A 26,412-nucleotide genomic window follows, 5' to 3' on the forward strand; every position below is an offset into this window, starting at 1 on the left:
GGAGCCAGTATCCCATGTTGTACCTGTTGAAGCATTTTCTCTCACAGAATAATTGTGAATGTCATGACTGAGGCTTGAGGGATGCCTGAATGCTTTGTAGGGTGAGCAGAAGAGTCATGTTGTTGGCTCCTGAAGCATAATGGCCTCTGGCCACTAGCCATCATATACCTTATCTCAGTCCTGAGCAGCTGTGACACATCTTCAGCAGTGTAGTGTGGGCAGGCTGGAGACAGGATTGGGAGATGGTTTATAATTACATTTATTTCCATTGCTCCATGTTTATACAATGTTGAGCCTGCATTTGTCTGTGTGTATCTGAGTTGCAGAGACCTAGAGTTTTTAGGATAAAGAGGCATTTATCATGTAAATGCCTCCTTTAGTCTTTTCTTCTAAATACCAAATAACCCAGGACTGGGTTTCAGTGGAAGTTTTGTTACTGGTTATTGAGTTTGATTTGGCCTGCGGCTCCAGGAATTCAGAGCAGATACAACAGCCCAGATTTCTTCATGTTGGCAATGAAGTAATTGGGGAGATTTGTGTGTGCTGTGCTTTCCTGTACTAGATAGCTGGAAAACTGCCCTTTTTTATTTGCTTCTTGGTGTATTTTGGCCTCTCAGGATTGTTTGAGTTTGCACACCGAGTGATAGAGTAGTGTCTCTGCAGTTGGCACCAAGCCAACCATGAAAGACAGGAGATCTCATGCTTCTTTCCAAAAAAGCTTTAAAGCCCCCAAATCCAAGTTCCCTCTCTTTGGAAGCAGACATCAACACACCTGGATGTGTGGGAGTTTCTGTATGTCTGGAGTACATCTGGGAACCATCACAGGGTTAATTCCAGTTAGTGGAGATGTTTATCAGCAGGGCTGAGTGCAGGACAGCCTCCTGAGCAGCTCTAGGTTTGGAGGAGAAGCAGTCCACCAGCATGGATGTGACCTGTACAATGAGGGAAGCAATTATTCCACTTTTCTCACAGCTCAGGAGTTAAGGGACACCTTGGAAGATGTCAGGCAGCAGGTTAAAAACATGCCAAGTGCTTGCTTACACAGCACGTGAGCTGCAAATATTGGTGGATGTGAGAGAGTCTGACACTAGAGTTCAGACCTGCACAGTGAGCCGAGCAGGTAACACATGCCACCTCCAGTGGAAATACGTTGTCAGAAATTAGGGTATTATGCTCAAATTCCTCTGCAAACAGCGAAGACTCATTTCCCACTACACTGCTGGCCTCTGCCAGAGCAGACCAGCAGGCTGGTGGGGTAATTTTCTGGCACACAGCCCTGCTGTTGCTTTGGGTGACTGAACTGGGGCTACTCCATGTAAGGTTTCACATTCTCTTCAAACCTAGTGATGCCAACTGTCAAATCACAGAAGGGTTTGAATTGGAGGGGACCTTGAAACTCATCCAACTCCAGCCCCCTGCCATGGGCAGGAACATCTTCCACTAATCCAGGTTGCTCCTAAAGCCCTGTCCAGCCTGGTTTGAGCACTTGTAGGCACAGGGCAGCTACAGCTATTCACATGTCTATATTAGCCTTTTCATGCTTGGCTTGTACCTCTTTGAACTTTCCCCACTCTGTGTGCTCTCACCCATGATGGTTTTGCCCACCCTTTGTGCCCCCAGACCTGCTCTCCTCTTGGAGTTCGCTTTACCTCCTGAAACTTGGATTTATAAGACCTTCTCTTTGATTTTGAAAATTTATTTGCAAGAGTTTCTCCTTGGCCACTGGCCCTCTGCTTGGCCTGTTTGTGCTGTCAGGGCTAGGATTACGAAGATTCCTCCAGGATACCCCATGTCCTGGGAGCAGCTTTCCTGCCTTGAGAGCCGCAGAGAAATTCTGTTCCTTCCCTTCCCTTCCCTTCCCTTCCCTTCCCTTCCCTTCCCTTCCCTTCCCTTCCCTTCCCTTCCCTTCCCTTCCCTTCCCTTCCCTTCCCTTCCCTTCCCTTCCCTTCCCTTCCCTTCCCTTCCCTTCCCTTCCCTTCCCTTCCCTTCCCTTCCCTTCCCTTCCCTTCCCTTCCCTTCCCTTCCCTTCCCTTCCCTTCCCTTCCCTTCCCTTCCCCACAGTGCTGGTCCATGTTTTCATGGAGCACCATGGTGTGCTACTGGCCCTGCAAGGATGGTGAGGAGTGACAAACAGCCATGAGCTCTCTCCAAGAGGACAGCAGCCGCATCAAAGGGTTTCAAGCAGCTCGCTGTGTTGTCCTGTCCAAGCAGATCCTTTCCCTGGCCTCTAGCAGGGCTTGTGCTTTCATGTTCCGAGATATTGTTCAGTTGGGTTGTTTTTCTTCCCCCCTTCTTCTGCAAAGCAGAGGGCAGTTCCCAAGAGGGAGAGCACATCTGAGAGTGTCCCCCACTCTGCAGTTAAACAGTGACATATTGGGACAGGGCTGGGGGAAGTGTTTAAGAGGCTGAGAGAAACAGAAGCTATTGTTGTTGCAAAAGTTCAAGTTTCCAGCTTCCTCTTCCTCCACCTGTCAGGAGGGAGGGCTGGGCATGCTCCCGGCACTGAGCACAAACTCAAACATGCCCTCTGGGCTCAGCAGTGTCACCGAGTCAGTCACCCAGAACCCCAGTGGCGGGGTGAATAGAAGGCACATCTGTCCGGGGGCAGTGGGGGGAGAAGGCTCATCGCTGCCGACGTGGGCTCTTTATCTCCTCTGTGGGGATCAAAGTGCTGAAGCCTTGGGAGCTGCTGTCTCGAGGTAAAATAGGGCATATGCACAAAGCAGTGGGTGCTGCTCTGCCCAGATTCCTCCAGCAAATTCCAGAGCAGACAGTGATGTTCATAGAATCACAGAATCAGAGTGGTTTGGGTTGGAAAGGTCCTTAAAGTTCACCCAGTTCCAACCCTCTGCCATGGACAGTGACACCTTGCACTAAGCCAGGTTGCTTCAAACCCCATCCAACATGTCCTTGAACATTTACAGGGATGAGGCAGACATGGCTTCCCTGGCCAGCCTATGCCAGGGCTTCACCACCCTCACAGGGAAAACATCTCCCTAATAATTCAATCTAACCCTGCTATCTGTCAGCTTTCTGCCCTAAATCCATTAAAAAAAAAAAAAAAAAGTTCAATTTAAATCCATTAAATATGAGTATTTCCCCAATCAGAAATAGCACTAGCTCTGACTGAGGCTTCTTCTCCTGACCGGGTCTTGAATCGCAGAATCCCAGAAGAATTTGTGTTGGAAGAGACCTTTAAAGGTCATCCAGTCCAACTCCTGCCATGGGCAGGGACATCTTGGTGGCACCACTGCAGTCAAGGAACAGTTTGTCATTTGAGAAACACTGGAAATGGCGCTAATAAAGCTGTATCCATGTGAGAAACTCCTTAGTAGGTGAGTGTCCTGGATCTTACTTGGTTAAAATGTGGATAAACATCCTAAACATTGATCAGAGGATTTTATTTAATTAAAATAAAATACTCCTGCTGGTAAATACATTTGGCTGTCTGGGATCTGAGCAGTGGTCGTGGCTTTATCGATTGTCATATCATTAAATCAGGCGGAGAAGATATAAATGATGGGCCTGAAGACCCTGAACATAAAGTTCAGTTGTCTGAAAATCTGTTAAGTTGCTGAGCATCTTGCAATGATTTAACAAAAGAAAAAAAAAAAAAAAAAAAAAATCCAGCTCCTAAATGAAATGTCAATGCATATTATGGTAGATGATGTGATACAAGTAATTCTCTCACTGGGCTCAGTGATGTGGCATTCCAGATGCTTATGATGATCTAGATTCCTGAACGGAAAACTACTTGACTGATCCTAATACCTTTGCTCCAAGCCTGTAACCTGATCCCACAGGAGAGGCTCCAGCATCCTTCCTGTTGGATGCAAGATGATTAAACAGGTTTGACTGCTGGCATAGGATGTTTTGCTTCTTTTTTTTTTTTTAAGAATGAAGATAAATCATTATTCATATGTTCTTCCAGTGTGTCTGTAGAGAAAAAAGAATTTCAGCAAGTTCATAGTTATTTTTCAGTGGCTCCAAAGTGCCTTGAGACTTCCAAAATCACAGGATGACAGAATGGCTTTGGTTGGAAGGGACCTTAAAGATCACATAGTCCCAACCCCTTTGCCACGGACCTCCCACTAGACCAGGTTGTTCTAAGACCTGTCCAACTTGGCCTTGGACATTCCAGGGTTGGGGCAGCCACAGCTTCTCTGGACAATCTGTGCCAAGGCCTCACCAACTTCACAGGGAAGAACTTCTTCTCAATGTCCAATATAAATCGCTCATCTTTTAGTTTAAAACATCATCTTTTTTATTTTAAATAAGGGCTGATGTCCTGTCCTTTGTCTCAAAGGGAGATGATGAAGAGTTACACTGAAGGTCCCAGTTATGAGAAAACAAATGTAACAGGAAAAGAGGGTTGATTTCACACTGGCATAACGCAGGATTAGATTGTATATTGAGAAGAAATATCCATCCATGTGGCTGCCCCATCCCTGAAAGTGTTCAGGAACAGGTTGGATGGGGCTTGGAGCAACCTGGTCTTGTGGGAGATGTCCTTGGTCATGACAGTGAGGTTGGAACTGGATCATCTTCAAGGTCACTTCCAGTCCAAACCCTCCCATGAAATGTTAAAACTCATGACAGATGAAATTAAAACTAACCCTTTGCAGCACAGCAACCCAGTGGCTGGCAGAAGGTGGCCAGGATGGTCTCCCTGCCTCTTTAATGTAAAATCATATAAATGCCATGGTCAAGTGCAAATGGGCCTGATACTCTGCAAAACTACATTAATGAAACTCTGCTGAGGATGTTAATCAGTTGTTGGTGTTGGGCTTTAATGTTTTTATTGCCTGGCAAAATTCTCAGCCTGAAGGGGTTTGTGTGCCTCCATCCTGGCACAGCTGATGCCTTCTTACTTGCAGTTTTGCTGTTGGGATTACCTTGCGCCTTTTGGGATCTTCTTTCAGGCTCCCTCTCCCTTGTCATCAAGATGCCTTTATTTCCTGGATTTTCTGTGGCTATTAGGCTGTCACTGCACTGTAGGAAGGGAGTGATAGGAATGCTACTGCTTTCAAAAGACTTTGAAATGGCCAAGTAAATGAAATGCAGAAATAACTTGGACATGTTAGTCCATACCACTCTGAGAGACAAGTGGAAGGGCATCACAATGGGAAGGGATTTTTGGAAGCCGTTGGGGTGAGTCGGGGGAGCCAGTAAGATCTCTGCTGTTGCAGCACCCTGACCAGCATCCTGAGCTCTGGTGCAGGTGGGAATGGGTCTGTAGGGTCTGGGGAGCTGGCTGTGGAGTTTGTTCCTGCAGTGGCAGCGAGCAGTTTTGCAGCTGAGGGAGCAGCTCCCTGTGCCTGCGCAGAGGACACGGCACACATGGTGTCACAGATGGAGCTGTGGTGTGGATTTCTCCCGCAGGCAGTGTTCTTCCAGCTGGAGCAGGTGATGGTGTGACCAGCAGTGGCCATGGGTGTGAGTCAGGCTACCTTATCTCTGTTGTGAGTGCAAACACCTCTGTAAGTGGAGCTGCAAAGAGAGCTGATCTCTGCAGATAGCAATCTGCTATCCCTTGTGTGTCCGGGCACATCCAGCCTCACCAGGACAGAAAGCTTTGTGGCTGCACAGGGATATTTCTCCTTTCAGCATTCTATTGTCTGAGAGTGCTCTTAAGGCAGCAGAACTGGCAGCACGCTCTTAGCATTCACTTACAGGGATGTGGTGCTGGCAGAAGGAGAAACCATAAGGGTATTTTCACAAATTCTTCATAGAAAGGGTTGTCCAGCCCTGGCACAGGCTGCCCTGGGCAGTGGTGGAATCCCCATCCCTGTAGGGATTTAATAGATATGTGGATGTAGCACTTGGGTTCATGGGTTAGTGGTGAGCTTGCCAGTGTTAGGGTTGGTCTCAATGATCTCAAAGGGGCTTTTTCAAACCCAATGATTCCATAATTCTGTGCCATACCCTGCAGGGGGCCAAGGCTGCTTTTGTGTAACTCCCCAGATGTGTTTACTGGGCCACTGGATAGTGTAGGAGCTGCAGCTTGACCAGTGTTAGCCTTGTGCAGGGCTGTGGAGATCCAAACCCCCACAAGACTGTAGGTGAATCAACCCTGCTTTCCATCACACTGCTGGGTGCTTCTTCAGGTATTAACTGCATAGTAAAAAGGAAATAAAATTAGGATCTGGTATGGTTTCTGTATGATAATTTGATCCTCAAGTATCAAACTTCTTTGGACCAAGGTCCTGTTGTTGGCCTGCCAGATAGTTCATTGCCATTAAACTTTAAATTGTAACCCTGGTAAAGAGAGCATAAACCTTGTGTTGGTTCTGTGATCACTTACAGTGGTCACAGCCTCCTGAATCACAGTTTGGAGCAAAAAATGAAGGCTGCCAGTTATGATTCCAGTCTTTCAGCTATTAGGTCTCTGTCCAAGTGCATGGTGAACAGTTCAGAGCAATCAGAACCACAGCACTAGAATACAGCTTTTTATTCAGATTATGTTTATCTGGCTGGTTTCTGCAGTCAGTGGGGTGAACTGCATTCAGCTGTGTTTAAGATATCAGCCAAAGTTCAGGCAGTGTATTGCTAGTTGGAAATAACTTTAGGATTACATACCATATATCATAACACTGAAGGGTTTGTTTGGGAGGGAGCTTCAAGATTATCTAGTTCCAACCCTTCTGCCATGGGCAGGGATACTTTCCACTAGACCAGGGTGCCAGAAAGCCTGTCCAACCTGGTATTGGACAGTCCAAGGAGTAAGACAGCCACAGCTTCTTTGGGCAGCCTATGCCAGGACCTCACCACCCTCACATCCAAGAATTTCTTCCTGATATCCCATCTAACCCTGACCTCTGTCAGTGGGAAGCCACTCCCCCTTGTCCTGTCACTCCAGGCCCTTGTCTAAAGTCCACTCCAGCTCTTTTGGAGCCCCTTTAGGCACTGGCAGGGGCTCTTAAGTTCTTCCTAGAGCCTTCTTTTCCTCAGGGTATCTCAGCATATGAGTGTCTATTCCTTGGAATAAATTTCTAGTGAAACCACTGTGAAGGCTTCCAGTGAGGTGGAGGAAGGTTGGCAAGACACCCTGGGTGTAGTTGTGAGTGTTCCCTGGGACAGCATTCCTGCTTTCCTTGTTGTTTTTTGCCTACTGTAGGAAGAGGAATATGGTTCATTTACCTCCTTTTCACTCATTCCATCCCAGTACTCTTAACCAGCTGACAGTGTTGCCACCAGAGCAGACCAAGAGCAAGGAATTTGGAAAGGCTGTCTGAGTTCAGATGTGTACCTCTCCAAGTCCTTAAAGAGGTGATCTGACTTGTTCAGTGCATGCAAGCAGTCACACCTGACCTTGATTTCTTTGCCTGGGATTCTGGGTGGAATTTCAAGACTTCAAGTGTGTTGGAACATGGCTGGTTCACTTATGTCTCTCCCAGCAGGTAGTTTAGTGACAGGTCTTCCCTGTTATACTTTTGTAGAGAAAGCACTGTGCAGGGACAGACTCACACAGAAAAGCAGCTGAAAAAACCCTTAATTTGTGAAAAGGGAGAAGGATAAACCAAGGGGCAGAGAACTGCTGACTCCTGCATGGTCCACTCTGCTTTCTAAAGCCTCACTCATGGCTACCCTGTCTTGAGACTGGCAGCACCTTGCTCCTGTGAGAAAAATGGGTTTGTAATCATGGATTTGGTTGTGTAGAGGATCCTTTTACGCAGGCAGACAGTGGCAGGACAAGGGGAAGTGGCTTCAAACTGGCAGAGGGGAGATCCAGATGAGATATGGCAAAGAAGTTCTTCCTTGAGAGGGTGGTGAGGCCCTTGCACAGGTTACCCAGAGGAGCTGTGGCAGCCCCATTCCTGGAAGTGTCCAAGGCCAGCTTGGAAGGGGCTTGGATCAACCTAGTCTAGTGGAAGATGTCCATGCCTATGGCAGAGGGGACAAAACAAAATGATCTTCAAGGTCCCTTTTAGCACAAGCCCTTTGGTGAATCATTCTATGATTCTGTGACTTGAACATGCAGGGTTAGAGTTTGTCTCGTTTAACTTGAGGTCTGTAAAATTCGTGTTTCAATTCTGAGCTTTTCTTCTTCCTTGTGGTGTGTGAGAGAACTATGATTTCATACTGTCTGGGTTTAGCACATGTTTTAGGTTGAGCTAAAGTATCTGTTGCAAGAACCTGTCCCTTGCCATTATTTTGCAAAAGCTGAGAAAATTTTGAACACATGAGGATAGTTAGGTTCCTAGTACTTTTGGGGGGTGTCTTTTTTTTCTTATGCTGTACAAGAAAACTGCAAAGTATCTGCAGGTGGCATGGGCTTTGGAGGTACACTGAGCTGCTTCTGAATCCTTTGCAGGCAAAGGGTCCAAATGTCGTTGGAATTTGCGTTGATCAGTTTTGCTGCTGATTGGTTCTTCAGGAATTAGACAGGACAGAATAAATAAGTAAATAAACAACACAGAAAGCAAGATCTTAGCATTGCACCCTTTGAAAGGAGAGGGATTGCCATCACCTGGATGTTTGTTTAAGTTTGGTCACTTTGAGAGCTGTATTGAATCAACTTTATGCCAGGTCTCCTGGGTGTGCTAGAGCAGGTACTGGCACAGTAAAACATTCTGCTTTCCCTCATTAGCTCCAGAATGCTTGGGGTGCTCTCTTCATATCTGTTTCCTGACCATATCTCTCCTCTTTCCAGGTTGTTGGAAGAAGGTGCAGATGTGAACACAAGGCACAAGCTTGGCTGGACGGCTCTTATGGTGGCAGCCATCAGTAGGAACTCCAGGTATGTGCATCTCACATCGTGGTGACTCACTTCAACCTTTTCCTAAAGTCCTGCTGAGCTGTGTTGAGATTTTCCATAGAGTTTGGGATGTATTGTGGAGCTCAACACAAAGGAGATTGTCACTCTCCTTATGCCCAGTATGTGGTGTGACAGATCAGGGCAGGCTGCTCCCCAGTCCCACAGATGTGACAGCTGAGCTGATGGTGCCATTCCACAGCAGCTCTCAGGTTTTGGCCATGGATGAGCCCATACCTGTATGGTTTGTGATGTCATTGTGGTGGGTACCCCACCAGGCAAAATTGCTCTTGTAAGAGCTGTCCCATCCCTTCTCACTGAGACTGTAGCTGGGGCTGAATACTGTGCCCTTGCTCCACAGTTCCCATGATGATCACTCTGGCTTCTTGTAACCTTTTAAAGACACTCCTAAATATATTCAGTCTACAACTAAATTCAATTAGGTTTTTTTTATTTAGGGAAAAAAAAAGAGAAAAAGAAATCCAATTTTGGAAAATGTGGGACAGACGGGAGAATGAGCTTTGATGTTACAACCTCTCAGGGATGCTTTACTTAGTCACAAGTTCATAAGCAAAAAAGCTTAATTACTTGGGAAAACACAGGATTAAAGCAGTGCACAAAGGCTGAATATCCGCTCTCGGGTGACACTATTCCAATCCATGTGCTGAGTTCGTGTGTGGTGCAAACTTTGATGTGTGCTATGACAAGCTGAAAGTCGTGACCTCCTCAGGGAGCTCCTTAAAACAGCCCCAGAGGTGGGGGCTTGCTAATGTTTGTTTAACTTTGATGTCCATGCAGCAACGGGCCCTGTTATTTGCCTGTCCACGAAGGGATGGGCTTGGGAGCCTCCCACCTTTCCCAGTGGACAATGGTCAGCAGCAGAGTGTGACGACTGTTGACCATTCCGAGTGACTGGTGAAGCAGAACAGGACTTCCCGAGTTGCAAAAGCTAAGGGGAGACAGGGAGAAAGGCTGTTCATGGGACAATAATTACCTAAAATCAAGCCTAAAATCAAGTGGAAATGCTAATGAAAACATCTTGACAGTAAAAAAATTGTGGACCCCAGGCTGGTCCCTGCTGAGAGGGCAGAGCCATCACCACATCTGTCTTTGTTGTGTACCTGGCCAAAAGAAAGGGTTTGGATGTGTTGGGCAAATTCTGTTTATTTTTCCCACATTTTAGATCAATACTGACTTCAAATGAAAATTAAGGTGACCTTGAATACCTGAAGCTCAGTAGAACTTGTTTCCATATAGCAGAGGAGTAGATACTGTTGCACTTGAAGGTCTTTTCCCACCTTTGTGATTCTGGTTCTGTCATTTCTGGAAGGAAACATAAATGCAAGCCAGACTTATTCTGTATGTAACAGCTGTGGCATTGTGCCAGACAATATTTTGGACCTTGGTCCTGTTTATAGAATTGTAATGTCCGTAGTGCAGAGTGGAAAATGCATTGAGCTGGAACATGACCCACAGAGTTTGAAATTCCTTACAAATGGTTTGCTAATGGACCTAGTTCACAGGGTGAACTGTGTAGCTGAAGCTAGATGTTTTGGCCAGGGTGTTATGGGGGAGGGAGGAGTCAGTGGCACAAGGATGCAGGATGGTTTTGTTTGTAGAGTGTGGTCCCTCTGTAACAAATTATGCTCTAAATCTGCTTTCTCTAGCCACAGCAACTGATCTCAGAATGAGAATTGCAGGTTGGAAGGGGCCTTGAAAATCACCCACTTCCATCCCTTTGCCCTGAGCAGGAACACGTTCCATTAAACTAGCTTGTTCCAAGCCCTGTCCAACTTGGCCTTGAATGCTTTCAGGGACGGGGCTGCCACAGTTTCTCTGGGCAACCTGTGCCTGGTCCTCACCATCCTCTCAATGTACAATTGCTTCCCAGTATTCAGTATAACTGCCCTCTGACATTGTGAAGCCATCCCCCCTTGTCCAATTGCCAGTGTAATCCACCCAGTGAGATGGCTTTGAAATTGTTATGACTTTGGTCCTTAACCTCAGGCCAGCAGCCTCTGGAGAGGTGAGCTGGGCTGTCCCTGGCTCAGAGAGGGCCAAGGTGCAGCCAGCTGACAGGACCTACAGGTACTGTTTGCCTGCAAAAAGACCAAGGTCATTGGAATGTTTAACTTGACAGCTCTCTCTCACCACTTCCTGTTTTATGGCTGCTGATACCTGCACAGGTTCCCCAGCATGGTTTTGAAGGGCTGGGATCCTGGGAACTGAGATGAGATAAATTTTCAGCTAAGAAAAAGGAACTCTTCATACTCAGAATACTACCTTTCCAAAGGTGTTTTTCAGAAAAGAATGACGTTTTCAGTCTCTGCTGTGCACTGGAGATTTCTGTGACCTGTCCTTTAGCTTTGTCATGTTTCCCAATTTCCACAGCCCTCACTCTCCAATTAGACAGCCTCAGTCCATCTGTTTAATTTAATTCCAGAGGCACTGCTTTAATGATTTCTGTCAGTTGCCATCAGCTACAAGATGAAATCCAGTGTGCTGGAAGGCAAGTTTGGGGTCCATCTTTTCTCTTTACAGCAAAGCAATGATCATCTTCTTCCTCTTGGAAATATCTTGTATCCAAAATGTGAGGAGGCATTAGAAGCATTCTGCAATATTCTCATGGATAGGTCTCCAAGAGGAGACTGGTGTCTGTCTAGGAGGTGAGATGCAACAGTGGATCTAATAGAGACAGACATTTAGGGTTCCTTTTTTACATTAGACGGTGTCAATGTCCAAATTCTTTGGCTCCATGATGATAGAGGTTGTAACTGGGTCATGGGCTAAAGACACATCAGCTGTGACCATGTTTACAGCAGCAGAGGAAGGTTTTATGCTGTAATTCCCATTGCTGCAGCAATTACCACAGCATTGACATATTTTTAGTATTTAAGCTTTAATTAAATGCATACTCAGAGCTTTGTGGGTTTTGTGCATTTGTTAAAATATGCAATAAAGCTATCATAAATGAAACCCCAAAGGTAGGACTTTAGCTGTATGTCTGTATTTTCTAGCATAGTGACCTTTTCTATATCCAGTTATCAGCTACTCCAGTTTTTATAATTTCCACAGAAATAAAGTGACAGTGAAATATCAAGTCATCTTCTCAGGCTCCTCTGAGGTAGAAAAACTACTTGTGTGATGGGGAAACTATGGCAAAAGCAGCATGGAAAGTCTGGGATAAATTTGAGTAGTTCTAAAAAACACTGGAACCTGCTTCTGCTCCCATTCAACCGTATTGGCACAAGCCCTGGGCAGCAATTCTGAAGGAGGGGGCTGGAGCATGAGCACAAGTCTGATGAGGAGTGGCTGAGGGAGCTGGGGGCCTCAGCCTGGAGAAAAGGAGGCTCAGGAGTGGCCTCCTTACTCTGTAAAAGTCCCTGACAGGAGGGTGGGCCAGATGGAGATCAGTCTCTTCTTCCAGGGGACAAGGGACAGGGAAAAAAGGAAACAGCCTCAAATTGTGCCATGGGAGCTTGAGGTGGCTGTTAGGGAAAATTCCAAGCCTGAAAATATTGTCAAGCCCTGGAAGAGACTGCCCAGGGGAGTGGTGGGGTCACCGTCCGTGGAGGCATTTAAAAGTCGTGTGGATGTGGCGTTTGGGGACAAAGTTTAATGGTGGCCTTGGTAGTGCTGGGGGAACAGTTGGACTCAATGATCTCAGAGGGTTTTTCCAACCTAAATGGTTCTGTGATTCTGTGATGTTAGGGCCTCCAAAGTTTTCTGCATGGCTCAGGTGGTGGGGAGGAGCAACTGGATACACTCATAGGGATTCCTTGAAGCGTAGTTCAAGTCTGTGCAAGGCTCCGTAATGGCTTTCACAGTAGCAGTAGCAGCAGCAATACTCATGTTTTAATTGGACAGAAGTGCTCCAGCCCTCAGAGCATCATTTTGTCCCTCTCTGGACTCACTCCAGCAGCTCCACATCCTTCTGATTTTGGGTGGCCCAGAGCTGGAGGCTGCCCTGCAGGTGAGGTCTCACCTGAGAAGAGCAGAGGGTCAGAATCACCCCCTCCTTCACTGCCTGTGCTGTGGAATCAGCCCAGGGCATGGGTTTCTGACAGCTCAGGTCATGTTGAGCTTTATCTTCCTGTTTCACTGGGGGCTTTAGCCTCCAAATTCCTCTTAACTCTTCCCCATCTTCTCATCTTCATTTTCTTTTTGCAGCTTTAGCTTCCTGCACACCCTTTCTTCTTCTACCTTCCTCTTCAAGTCTGGATCTCTTTGCATTTCTTCACCTTTGCTTCTTTCTTCTGGGAAAGACCAATGTCAAGTGACTCCTCCCTGAGCCTTGGCTCTCCTTTTCCTTCTCTGCCTTTCTGTGTAGATCAGAGGAGCTGTGGGTCAAAGGTTGTCCCATGCAACCAGAACCAGCAGGGCTTGGCCCAACATGGCCTTGTCCCATCCCTCACCCTCCTCCAACCATCCTTAGGGAGAAGAGTCACGAAGTAGTTTGTTCCTTGCCTCCATTTACATTGCTGAGAACTGTGCCTCATCCACATGTGCATTGAAGATGTTGTGTGGCTGTTCTATATTGGTAATGACAATTCCTCATGCATAATGTTAGTCTAGTGGGTTTGTTCTGAGATTGGTGAAGGGTGACTGATCTGGAGCTGTTCCCTGTCTACAGGCAGTGGCATGATGAACTGAGGCAGTCTTGTTACCTATATTAGGTACATACATCTGTTCCATGGGGTTTTTTTCACTCCTTTCACTTTAGGAAAGTCATTCAGAGCTGTCTGCAGTGGAGCTGGAGAAATATCTGAGTACCTTTGGAGGAAGATATGGCCCAATGCATCACTTGTCAGAGAGCTCAGGGGTTGGGCGTGGGTTTCGGCTATGATGACAGAATGCTAGGAGGGCCTGATCCTACAAACTGAGGCACTGGCTTTCAACTACTCCCTTTCGGGGCGTTTTTGATGAACAGTGACCACTTGGCTGTTCCTGCAGCTGTTACTCAAGCCTCTGCATTGGCAGTGCCCCCATCTCAGACCCCTGGGCATGAGCATCCCTCTTTCCAGGAATGAACACCATCTGATGTTTTGCAACTCAGGCACAATGTGGTACTGTCAGTTTAGCAGGTTCCTGCTCCTCTCCAAGCCACAGAAATGGCTTCATATTTTCTTACTGCTCCAGGCAGAGAGCAGGGCTTATAACACTCCTCAACTCCCTTGTGTGCCTTCACCGTGCCTCTGAAAGATGATTCACCCATGTCACACTCTTAAAGAAAACTGAACAATATAACAATTACCACCCTTCAAGATTTAGTTTTATCCATTTTTTGGATTCCATAATCCCTTTTTATCCCTTTTTATCCCTTTTTGAGTAGTCAATAATTTTCATCTGGGTTAATAACAACACATCACAGTGCCAGGGATTGCTGCAGCTGCCTGGCTTTCTGTGCCATGGGTAGATGTAAACATGCTCCCGGGAAGGCACACATCCACATTTAACCTCATCTGAGCCATAGCTCCTCCCAGCCCTCCTGCTGTGCTGAGTTTTACACAGTTAAGATATAACCACACAAGGATCTTCTTTGTGTCCAGGCAGGCCATGTGGCTGCTGCCAGAGCTCAGGGCAGCCGCGTATCAAAGCCCGCGCAGGCGTCTGCATTGTGCTGTTAACACACGGTCATGGGGATCACCAGGCTTCTTGGTTCACCAACCCCAGCTGCCGGCGCCTTGGTGCAGCACAACGTCTCTCTTGACTCAGCCCCAGTCACCTCCCACCATGTCACCATTGATTTCCCCATCCCCTGTATTGTATATATGTATTTATTTATTGAACAATATGTTAGTCCAGCCATTACAAGCAGAAAGCACTTTCCCCAATCGATTGAACTACCCAGCTAACTCTAGCTCAGCATTGCCCTCTGAGTCATCACCAGGGTCAATTTAGATTTATATTCATGCTGATGAATAGGCTCTGCCTCTAATCCAATCAAAACTTGATCAGCAAATTAAAACTCAGCTTGTTGAGGCTGTTGAGCGCAGGTGAGTTATGGAGGAAGCTGGAGCAGCCCAGCTGGACAGTGGCATCCCACTCCTTCTAGGATCTGGTTTAGGGCGTTGTTCTGCCCCAGTGCCTCACAGCAAGAGGAGGAATACAAAAAGTGTATAGGCCAGAGAATCCCTCATTTGAAACTCACTCATCATGGGATGGTTTGGGTTTGGAAGGGCCTTAGAGCTCCTCTCGCTCCAATCCCCCTGCTATTGGCAGGTTCACCTTCCACTAGACCTGGTTGCTCCAAACCCCATCCAACCAGGCCTTGAACACTTCCAGGGATGGGGCAGTCACAACTTCTGTAGGCAACCTGTACCAAGGCCTCACTACCCTCACAGCAAACAATTTCTTCCTCATATCCCACCTAACTTTGCTCTCTGTCACTTTGAAGTCATTCCCCTTTGTCCGGTCACTCCAGGCCCTTGTCTGAAGTCCTTCTCAAGCTCCCTTGGAGCCCCTTTAATCACCTAATTTTTCAAGTCCCTTCCTTTTTTTCCAGGGATATTCACATGCTTTGCATCACTGAGTGCAGTCCCTTTGCATTTTCATGGTGCTGTTACCTTTCCTACAGGGTAATTTGCTTGAATGTCCCATTACCTGCAAATTGGATAGTTACAATCAATAGCTGTGATTCCAAGAGTCTAGCTGATGGACATGTGCCTGGAGGGGTCAGCACATCCCAAAAGCAGGAGATGAGATTGGAAAGGAAGGCTGGATGTGTGATGTGTTGTTATTAGACTAGTGCCAGTATTTTGGCACAGAAGATTTTGCCAGGAAGTGATGATCTTAGTGCTTATTATTAAGCTTGAGCCTCCCAGCCATCATAAGAGCTATGGAAATGTTTCTTACCAGAGGGAATGTGGTGCAGAGGGAGAGCAGAGCAGTTCTCCCACCATCACCTGCTGCATCACTCTCAGACCATCTTGCGTCTAGCAGTTGTGGTCCTCTGCTCAACTTCTCATTGTGGGTCACTTCCCAGAGAGCAATGCTGATGTGTAGGCAGTGGTTCCTGAGTATCCTACAGCATATGGAGGTAGTATCTGATGGAGTGTCTGGCAAGAACGCTCATTTCAGTGTAGTCGCTGAGGGCAGGAAAGGCAGATGGATGGAGTTATCAAAAAAATTACAAGTCCCATTTTACCATATGACTCACTCAGTACCTGTAGCTCACTCATGAGCCACGGTGTTGTGGGTTAAAGTCCTACACTAAGGATAATTTTCCTGAAAATGAGGCAAAAAAAATTCAGGGACCTGAAGGTATATCAGAGCCTGTGAGCTAATATTGAAGTAAAGGGGACTTTGGTGGTGATAGCCATGAGAATGGGGTTCCAGAAGGGTGGTTTGATTATATCAGAACCTGTGCTTCCAAAGACTTGAGTAATCCATGAGGCTCAGCTGCCTGGTGGGGATGCTGGAAGACCTGATTGCAAGGATCACAGTAAGTCAGCTGCTAGGGCAAGATCATCAAAGGCTTAACTGGAGCACATAATTTCTTGCCCAAAGGAGTGGTCCAGCTCTGTCACAGCTGTCCAGGGCAGTGGTGAAGTCTCCATCCCTGAAGGGATTTAAAAGCTGTGATTCCATAATTCTGTGATGGTTTCTGTTCAGTAGGTAGATGTCCATTTCTAGCAGCATGGACATTGTCAACTTTATGGAGGTTCCCATAAAACAATAGGACAGAACCTGCTCTGCCTTCCTCCATCCTGCACCTCTGCTTTCAAGGGGGCCTTCTCTTCAAGGTCCTTGATGCAGTTCTCTGGATGACTAGGTTCACCACAGTAGCACCAAGTACTGGAGAGGCAAGATGTTTCCAGAGGAATCCAGCACTGGATCTTACAGAAGAACTTTGCACAGATCAGTGTCCTTTGCTAGAGTTTTCCCAACTAGAAAGGATGGATGTGTCACATCTCCCTCTGTTCCATGGTCTGACAGATGGCACAGTGCCAGACAGATACTGAGAGTAGGTCTGACCTACCTAATGACCAGAGGTTAAGAGCCTGGGCTGATGGCCTGTGGCTATACCTATTCTGGATGTCCCAGGCCTCACAGGGCTTTTCTTGCAGCCAGACTGCTTCCTTGCTTTGCTTTTTGCTGCAGTCATAGAGGGCAGTGGTAAAGGTCTGAGTTGTGAAGCAAAGGTGGGAGTGGAACTAGGTATGCTGAGCAGCCCTTCTTAGAGGTGCTGGAGGAACTGCAGGATGCATTTTGTACCCTGTGCCTTATCAGTGCTCCTAAGGTAGTCCAGAAGGATCTATAGGCTTGTTGTGGCACTCCTACATGGGATGTCCTCACTGATAGGGCTTTAAGGAGCAGTGTAGCAAGACAGTGTAGACATCTCTTCTGAACATGAAGCAGATATTTGGATCAGTGTCTTTTCCCTGGCATCACATTGTCTGTTCTCAGATTATAGTGTGGCCTGGGGATGGGGCAGGGAGTGCACCACCATAGAGGCCTGAGGGTGAGACAGTGAGGTTAGGTCTCACTGGAACAGTACTGAAGATCATGGGTTATCTCAAACACTGACCCTTCAAACAAGATCAAAACTACTTAGTGAACTGAGAGAAAAGTCAGGCTCATTGAAGGGATTTGTGTGGTAGAGAGTGAGCACATCTGTGATGAGAGGCTGCTCTGGGCTTCATGGCTTCCACTGCTGATGTCTGAAGGTAGGTGAGGTAATCCACCATCAAGAAAGGTGCCGACTTGGAGCAAATACACAGGAGAGCATACTGATGCTCCAGGGGCTGGAGAGAGACTGAGAGAGGTGGGGCTGTTCAGCCTGGAGAAAAGAAGACTCCAGGGAGACCTTAGAACCCCTGTCAGTGTCTAAAGGGACTCCAAGAGACCTGGAAAGGGGCTTTGGACAAGGGCTGGAGTGACAAGATGCGAGGGGTGGCTTCCCACTGACAGAGGGCAGGGTTAGATGGGATATTGGGAAGAAATTCATCCTTGTTATTATGGTAAGGCCCCAGCACAGGTTGCCCAGACATTGTGTCCCTGCCCTGGCAGGGGTCTAAATGAGATTAGCTTTAAGGTCTCTATCTAACCCAAAGCATTCCAGGTTTTTGTGATGCCCATCCTCAGTGCCTGTTCCAAGCCATGAGGTAGCTAATAGGATCATGGCTGTGCAACTCAATCCACTCAAGAACCTGTGCATTGTAGCATGCTTTCAGTGATGGAAAAGGGGAAGGGTCATAATTGGAAATTGCTGTTTGTGGAACAAGAGCCAGAACCTCTCAACCTAAATATTATAGAACAAACAACATTGTTGAAATATGGCTATAAATGTATTTACATATGTAAATGAGCTCTGGATGCTCACAGGGATTGCCTGAAAGGAGAGTGGAGCCAGGTGGGGGTCAGTCTCCTCTCCCAGGCAACAAGTGACAGGACAAGAGAAAACAGCCTCAAGTTGCACCAAGGGAAGTTCAGGTTGAATATTGGGGAAATTTCTTCCCCAAAAAGTTGTCCAGCTCTGGTACAGTGTGCCTAGGGCAGTGGTGGAGTTCCCATTCCTGGAGGGTTTAAAAACATTTGGATGTTTGACATAGGGGTGTAGTTTAGGGGGGAATGATACCTTAGATTTTTAGCTTTTTATATTTTTCATGTATTTGTAGCTTTGTAGATTGCTAAAGCATTGCTGTAGCTTCTGGTACTTTCCCCATCTTTCCTCCCTACATTTAGGAGCAATAAGCTAACCTTATAAATACATTTCTAAATACTGTTTAGTTTCATTCCAAGAAGAGACCCAGCTACAAGGACATTCTCTTTTCCAACCAGAATCTGGACCAGACATAACAAAACTGGGGCAAAAGAAGCCTCTGGAATGCTTCCAGTGGAGCAACACCCCAGGAATTAATACCTAACCAACTAACCTTTTAAGTGGACAGTATATGATAAGTATACTAACCAACTAACCTTATAAAAATTGTAGAATTACTATACCGTGTGCTGTTTACACCTCACTGTGTACCTGAAAGCTTTCAAGTAAAGATTTGATTTTATATTCACTCTAACATTGTTGGAAAGATCTATTATATTTTCTGGGTATCAGTGAGCTTGACAGTGTTGGGGGAACAGTTGGACTCAATGGTCTTAGAGGGCTTTTCCAACCTAAACACTTTCATTATTCTATCTCCTGCCCCCAGTCCTGGTGCTGTACTCACTAGAGGTGACTCTGCACATGGTGAGGAGCACACAGTGCTGATAAGGAGCTGGCCTCTGTTATACCATGCTCAGATAATAAAATAACCACCTTTGATTCTGCTAATGCAATTATAGGGTAAATGGAAGAGGAGCTTAAGTTAAATTCCAGATGTGAGTTGACAGGCCACAGCCTGCAGGTACACGTCAGGCTGCAGCACACATCGCTGTCAGCCTGTGAGCCATGTCACTGGTGATGAATGCTAACAAATGAGTTACTGTCTAGTTGTCATGGGAAGCCTGCACACTGGAAAAAAATTAAGAATTAACTGGCTTCAAGCTGCTTTCAGAAGGAGTGAGAAATCTAATTCTGGCCTGATGATTGTTTGGATTCAGAAGCAGAGAGTGAGAAGTTCCACACCAAAACTGCCTGGGCAGTGCATCCCATATATTCTATCCTGCTTCAGGATGTTTATAACGTGCAACATTTACTGGCAGCTCAAAATCCAGCATGTTCTGGGCTGATCCCCAGCTCCATGGGCAGCAGGGCAAAGGAGAAGCTTCTGACCCTCTTCTCCACTCTGATGAGACCCCACCTGCAGAGCTGCATCTGACTTTGGGGTCCACCATCATCAGTGTGGGAACCTGCTGGAGTGAGTCCAGCGTACACCAAGGAGATGCTCCAAGGTCTGGAGCATCTCTGCTCTGGAGATGATCTGGGAGAGCTGGGCTTGTTCAGCCTGGAGAAGTGAAGGCTTCAGGGACACCTTAGGGCCCCTTCCAGTTTCTAAAAGGGCTGTAAAGTTCAAGTCATAGAATCACAGAAGCACAAGATTGTTTGGACTGAATGGGACTTAAAGCCCATGTCATTCCATCCCCTGCCATGGGCAGGGACACCCACTACTACTAGATCAGTTTGCTCCAAGCCTCAGTCTGGCCTGGAACACTCCCAGGGATGGGACAGCCACAGCTTTTCTGGGTAACTTGTACTAGAGCATCATCACCTTCACAGACAAGAATGTCTTCCCAATATCCCATCTAACCCTGACCTCTGTCAGTGGAAAGCCATTCCCATTGTCCTGTCACTCCTGGCCCTTGTCCAAAGTCTCTCTCTGGGACATTTGGAGCCCCTTTAGGCCCTGAGGGGCTCTAAGTTCTCCATGGAGCCTTCTCCAGGCTGAACACCCCCACCTCTCAGCCTGTCTTCCACAGCAGAGGTGCTCCAGCCCTCTGATTATCTTCAGAGCTTCCTCTGAACTGCTTGCTGTGGAAGTTGCTTGCACTTCTTGTGGTAGGATGGCACCTTTAGTATCAGAGGTGCAGGTGCTGTACAATTGCCTCCCAAAAGTAATTTTTCTTCTGTCGTTTTCTGTCACTTAATCTGCAGAGTGTTACAATAATCTTCCTTTTTGCAGGGACAGGGGTGACCTTAGAGCCAAGGTCTGTATCTAGGAATATGCCTTGTGCTAGAAGCGTGTTCTGTGCATATCTCCACAGAAGGATTGCATATTTCTACAGTATCAACCCTTCCTCCAGTGCCTCCCCCATCTCATTCATTTTAGCATATACTGGTGGAGCTCTATTTGTTGAAATGTTCATTTATGGTTGTGGGTTAACTTCCCTGGAATGTTAACATTCCCAGGAATATTTGAAGAGGGCTTTCTGAGCACTTCTTTGTCTCTGAAGGGCTTCAATTCCTCATCTACTTCTGCCTTACTTTCCTTCTGTTTTGTGACAGTGTGGTAAAGGCTCTGCTCACAGCTAATGCAGATCCAAACCTTGGGGATGATTTCAGCAGTGTTTATGAGATTGCCAAAGAAAAAGGCCTCCATTCCTTGGAAGGTAAGATGGTTTGTGTGTAGCTACTGACATTTGCTTTTCAGGTCCCAAAATTTTGTTTCCTGATCTAACCTCATGGGTTGTTTTTTTTTAGAGCTTGTTTCATCTTTTCCCATTTAAATGCAAAGTAATTGATGGTATTTGGGTGAATGTGTGTCTGAAGAGGAAAGAAACCTTACGTAGATATTACATAGAAGCAACCCTTCAATTTACCAGAAATAAACTGTTTTTATATAGCTGAGCATAATACAAAGTCATAGATAGGAACATCATTCCATTGACTTGCATGCAGCCACACCTTAGGGAAGGAGAAGGGTTCAGGGCACTGTATTCCACCAGCAGCCTTAATCCAGATCTTATCAGGAGCTGTGAAATGCAGACAGACTTGGCCAATTGAAATTAAACTGAATGATGTAAGTGGTTGCAGTGACTACTGTTGGGTTTGGGCAGGCATCTGTACCAGCTCTCAGCCCTGGATGGCTTTCCATGAAAACAAGGTCATTTTCTGCAGAGTCACGTCCTCTCATTATGGATATTCTTGGCAGATCTCAGTTTCCACTCTCACCCCTTCATTATCCTCATCACTGGGGTGTTGATGCAGACTCAGAATCATAGAATCGTGGGATGGTTTGGGTGGGAAGGGACCTTTAAAGTCCATCCAGTCCAACCCCTTGCTATGGCATAGATACCTTCCACTAGGCCAGGTTTCTCAGACACCTGCTTTATTCAGGCCTATTTAAATTACCCAGACTGTTTCCACTTTTTATGACAATTAATGGTAATAAAATTTTCTTGGGTTTGTGATTATCAGGATATGTCTGGATTCTTGGTGCCTAGCTGTGCTTTGGAGCAGCCAGCTGCATGTTCAGAGATTCTTCTGTTCCCCACACTGGCAGGAATGATAGTAGGACTCAACTCCCCTAAAATGTCCCTGTCTTTCCTTCCCCATTCCAAAAGCTTTTTCTCCACAAAAGCACTGTGCTGGCCTGCCAACCTCACCTCTGAGCTGGCAGACCACAGGATGTTTCCCAGACATCCCCCTTGCCCTGCCAGAGCCCAGCCAGCTGCTGGGACTTGGATTCCCAGGTACAGCTGCATCCACAGTGGCTGCTTTTGTGTGTTCTGACTTGCTTGGAAGTTAAACCTTGTCCCAGCTGCTCTGAGTGGAAAGTGGGGGAGAAGCCACACAGTTTGTCCAGAGCCTCAGTCTGCACAGCGTGGTTTGCAGAGCCTGAGTCACAGAGTCATGGAATCATTTTGGTTGGAAAAGCCCTTCCAGACCATAGAGTCCAACCATTCTCGCAGTACTGCTGAGCCACCACTAACAAGTGTCACATCCACATGATTTTTAAAGCCTTCCAAGGATCAGCAGATGGTGCCAGGACTTAACAACCCTTTCCAGGAAGAAATTTCTCCCAATATGAACCTTCCCTGGCACAGCTTGAGGATATTTCCTCTTGTCCCATCCCTTGTTCCTTGGGAGAAGAGCCTGACCCCCACCTGGCACCAGCTCTCCTGTCAGGGAGTTGAGGAGAGTGAGAAAGTCCCCCCGAGCCTCCTTTTCTCCAGGCTGAGCACTTCACCCTCCCTCAGCCACTCCTCAGCAGACTCGTGCTCCACACCATTCCACAGCTCTGTTGCCCTTCTCTGGACATGCTCCAGCCTCAGTGTCCCTCTTGGAGTGTGGGACCAGAACTGAGCTCAGGTGTGGCCTCAGCTGCGCCCAGCACAGGGTCAGTTCCCTCATCCTGCAGCCATGGATGCTGCTGAGGCACAGTGACATTATCCACAGGCCTGTCTGTGCTTTTAACTGCGTGCAAAGAGGCAAAAGCTCTGTGAAAGCCTAATGAAGGTGTAATATTTGAACCTTTCATAAAGCACAGGTTGAGTTAAGAAGATGGAACAGTGAAGTGACAGCTTTGACAGGGCGTTATTCTGTATTTTTAAAAGCTCCCTGCTCTCATCCCTCACTGACCCACCCATGCAGCAGACCTACTTCTTGATGGGAAAGAGAGCATACATAGATCACATCCCTATAGCAGGGAATGTAAAATGTATGAAACTACATTAAAAAATGAGCAATAGAATGCCAATACATAATGCATGTACATAGACTTTATTTAAGATAAAGTATATCAACCAAGAAAGTTAATTGTTTTTGTCTGCATTCATCCCTCTCTAATGTTATATATTTTGGGGTGAAGAAAAGATAAGGCCACTCCATGAGAAGTTGCATTAATTCTTTGGTTGACATGTTTTATTAAAAAGAATAAATTCAGTTGCGTTTTTAAAAAGAGAGAGAGAAACTGCCTTTGTTTTTTCCCTTTTTTTTAGACATTTACATATTTCGTGTATAAATATTTTTTCATAAAAACATCCAAATCGAGAGGGTGTGCTCCACAACCACTGCACAAAATATATTACAGACATTTATATGGATGGCAGGAAGGGAGACAGAGGGCTGAAAATTTCCAGGCACCCAGTGATGGATGGTGCACGAGGCTTCCCCTGACGCTTTATTGAGTTTCCGATGATTATCTCTCTCAGAGACATTTTTTACAGATGACGGCCGAGCTGTCACAACGGACCATGGGGGAAAAAAACCAACAATAATAACACTTTAATCTCTTTACTGCGCTGCTCCCTAGTATCTCAGATTCATCTTCCCTGACGCACGCAGTTCATTATCCTGCTCCTCCCTGGGTAGGAAATGACGACAAATAAATAAATATACATACTCACCCTGTGTGCTTGGAGAAAGGACCCAGGGAAGGAAAGGAGCCAGGGCATTAATTGATCTTCCTGGAGGGACTGTGGTTCATTAGTGGAGATGCTGGGCTCGGACAGCATCAGGTATTCATCACAGCATTTCTCTCTTCTGAACTTTTTGAATCTCCTGGAAATCTTTTGATGGCTTTTAAGAGGGACCGTGAAGAAGTATAAGGTGCTCAGAGCACTTGGAAGCTCTCCCTGCCTCTGAATTGGAGTCTGCTGAGTTTTGGGTACAGATCCTTTCACCAAGGAGCTGGACACACCTTCAGGAGTAGAATTTGGCCACCAGGTGGGTGGTGTTCATTTGAATGGAGACAGCACACACCAGTCTACCATCACTCAAGCTCCATGGTGGGACAGGGTATTTATGGGGCTTCCTCTGGGCAACCTGGGCCATGCCTCACCATCCTCACAGAAAATAATTTCTATCTTACCCTGCCCACTGTCAGTTTGAAGATATTCCTACTTGTCCTGTCATTATCTGTAGTGACAGGAGAGTGACCCTGTAAAAAGTCACTCTTATTTTTTTTGCTGATGACTAAAGCAAAGAGTTTAAAATCCAGGTTTTCTAAAGCCAGATCCTTAGATCAGCCACAGGAGAGCAGGGGTGCTGCAGATTCTTCCTGCAGAGCCATGCCCTGCTGAGACATGTGGATTTATGTGCTGGAGACTCCCAAAATCAGGAATTTGCTTGAAGATCAAGCCATAATGGGGCAGCGTTCTTTCTTGTCACATATTCCTTCTGTTTGCTAAAATCATTATTTAGATTGGATATTGGGAAGAAATTCTGCCCTGTGTGGGTGGCAAGGCCCTGTCACAGGTTGCCCAGAGTAGGTGTGGCTGCCCCATCCCTGGAAGTGTCCAAGGCCAGGTTGGATGCAGCTTGGAACAGCCTGGTCTAGTGGAAGGTGTCCCTGCCCATGGCAGGGGGGTAGAACCAGATGAGCTTTGAGGTCCCTTCCAGGTCAAGCCATCCTGTTACCCAACAATAAATGGTTGGAAAAGGCTGAGGTCTTTGCTCAGGTGTTCTCCACCCTCCTCCCCTGCCTGGGTGCTGTGTAGGCAGTCTGGGATAGATGGAAACCATGTTGTACTTATCTCTACTGCTGCTCAGTGGAGTGGGGACAATGACCACCAGGAATCCCTACTGGGGGCCTGATGGTCCCAGAAAAGCCCTTAAGAAGCTTTCTGTCTGGTGAGCAGTGGTGGTCCATGCTGCTGCTGCACATCCAGAGGAGCAATTCTATAGTTACCTCAGTGAGCTGAGCTTTTACTCTTTTCCCCTGCAGTCCTTGTCACCCGGGAGGATGACTTCAGCAACCGTCTCAACATCCGAGCCAACTTCAAGGGCTGCACAGCTCTACACTATGCAGTTCTGGCTGATGACTACCTGACAGTCAAACTGCTGCTGGATGCAGGTGAGTTTTGTATATCCACCCAGCTCATGGGCCAGGAGCACTTCTGAGTCAGCCCATCCCACAGAACTGTCAGGTTCAGACACAGACCACACTCTGTCACTGTCACAATTTCGTGTAATTTGCTGTTTGCTTTCATCTCTTTACTTTTTCATTTCTGTGTTCCCATTCATTTCCAGTGGTTTTTTTCCATGTGCTTTTGGTGGCTCTTCTTGCCTTAGTCATTGAATTTTCTCTTTCCTCCTGCAGTTCAGCAGCTAGAGAATCACAGAACCCTGTAATGGTTTGGGTTGGAAGGAACCTCAAGAATCATCCAATTCTAACCCTTTGCCATGGGCCGGGACACTTTCACGAGACCAGGTTCCTCCACACTGCACCTAACCTGGCCTTGAGCACTTCCAGGAATGGGGCAGCCACACCTTCTCTGGGCAGCCTGAGCCAGGGCCTTGCCAGGGTTCAATGCTTCAGGGCTCAAAGCCAGGGAAGAATTTGTTCCCAAATCCCATCTAACCCTTCTGTCAATGGGAAGTCATTCCCCCTTGTCCTGTCACTCCAGGCCCTTGTCCAAAGTCCCTCTCCAGGTCTGTTGAAGCCTCTTTAGACACTGGCAGGGGTTCTAAGGTCTCCCTGGAGTCTTCTCTTTTCCAGGCTGAACACCCCCCACTCTCTCAACCTGTCTTCAGAGCAGAACTTCAGCCCTTGAAGAGCTTCTGTGACCTCTGCTGTCCTCACTCCTGCAACTCCACACTCTACTAACATTGGGAGCCATATAGGCGGACTGGGTGCCCCATATGCCCCTACTAGTACATTTTTCATTTTCCTCCTGCAGTATTTATTCAGGCCATCTGCCATATCCCTCATGTCCCTTTGTGGAATGGAAGAGTCCCTGCTATATCAGGAACACATCTGCTGTGTAGACAAGTACAGGATAGGTGCTGGTGGGCACATGAAATGGTGGATGCTCGAGTAATGTTTGCACCAGGACAATGCAGCTCTTGTGAGAATTGGTAGGAATTAGCTTGTGTAGCTACTGGTTCTCCTGGTTAAATCACAGGGCCATTCTGCTCACAGAGCCTGCTTCACTGTCATCTCATGTATACTCACTTGGGCAACTGTTCAGTGCTCAGCTGTCTTCATGGGGAAAAAGCTTATCAGCACTAGTGGAGTAGAATGAGAAGATGCATTTAGCCAACAGAATAGGAATGTGCTGCCATGACACCAGTTTTTATAAATGCTCTCCTGCTCTTCCTTCTAGGATGATGTTTGTGACTTCTGCTGTTCTCCAGCTGGCATCTTAGTGTGTACCTGCACTTGCACAGTGCTTTTACCTTCTTCCTCAGACCACCATGCTAGTCCATAGTTCTGCTTTCCTCCAGATGTGATGTCCTTTGTCTCCAGCATTCCTCTCCTCCAGCAATTTCAACAGCTCTCCTCCTGCGATGTCCCCAAGGTCACCTGGAGATGAGCCAGCCACAGCAATGCTGT

The 26,412-nt window shown here is 46.8% G+C and overlaps 1 protein-coding gene across 1 annotated transcript in view; it reads left to right on the forward strand.

Annotated features, from left to right (window-relative positions):
• The window catches only part of CLPB (ClpB family mitochondrial disaggregase), a 69,691-nt gene that overhangs the window by 6,223 nt on the left and 37,056 nt on the right, over positions 1 to 26,412 (forward strand). Inside the window, exons 3-5 of the mRNA XM_079299207.1 lie at positions 8,654 to 8,740; positions 20,640 to 20,743; positions 24,802 to 24,930. Coding sequence (XP_079155333.1) covers positions 8,654 to 8,740; positions 20,640 to 20,743; positions 24,802 to 24,930 — 320 coding nt within the window. The remainder of the gene's footprint in view (positions 1 to 8,653; positions 8,741 to 20,639; positions 20,744 to 24,801; positions 24,931 to 26,412) is intronic.

Source organism: Erithacus rubecula, assembly GCF_903797595.1.
Source record: "Erithacus rubecula genome assembly, chromosome: 1".
Lineage (NCBI taxonomy): Eukaryota > Metazoa > Chordata > Aves > Passeriformes > Muscicapidae > Erithacus > Erithacus rubecula.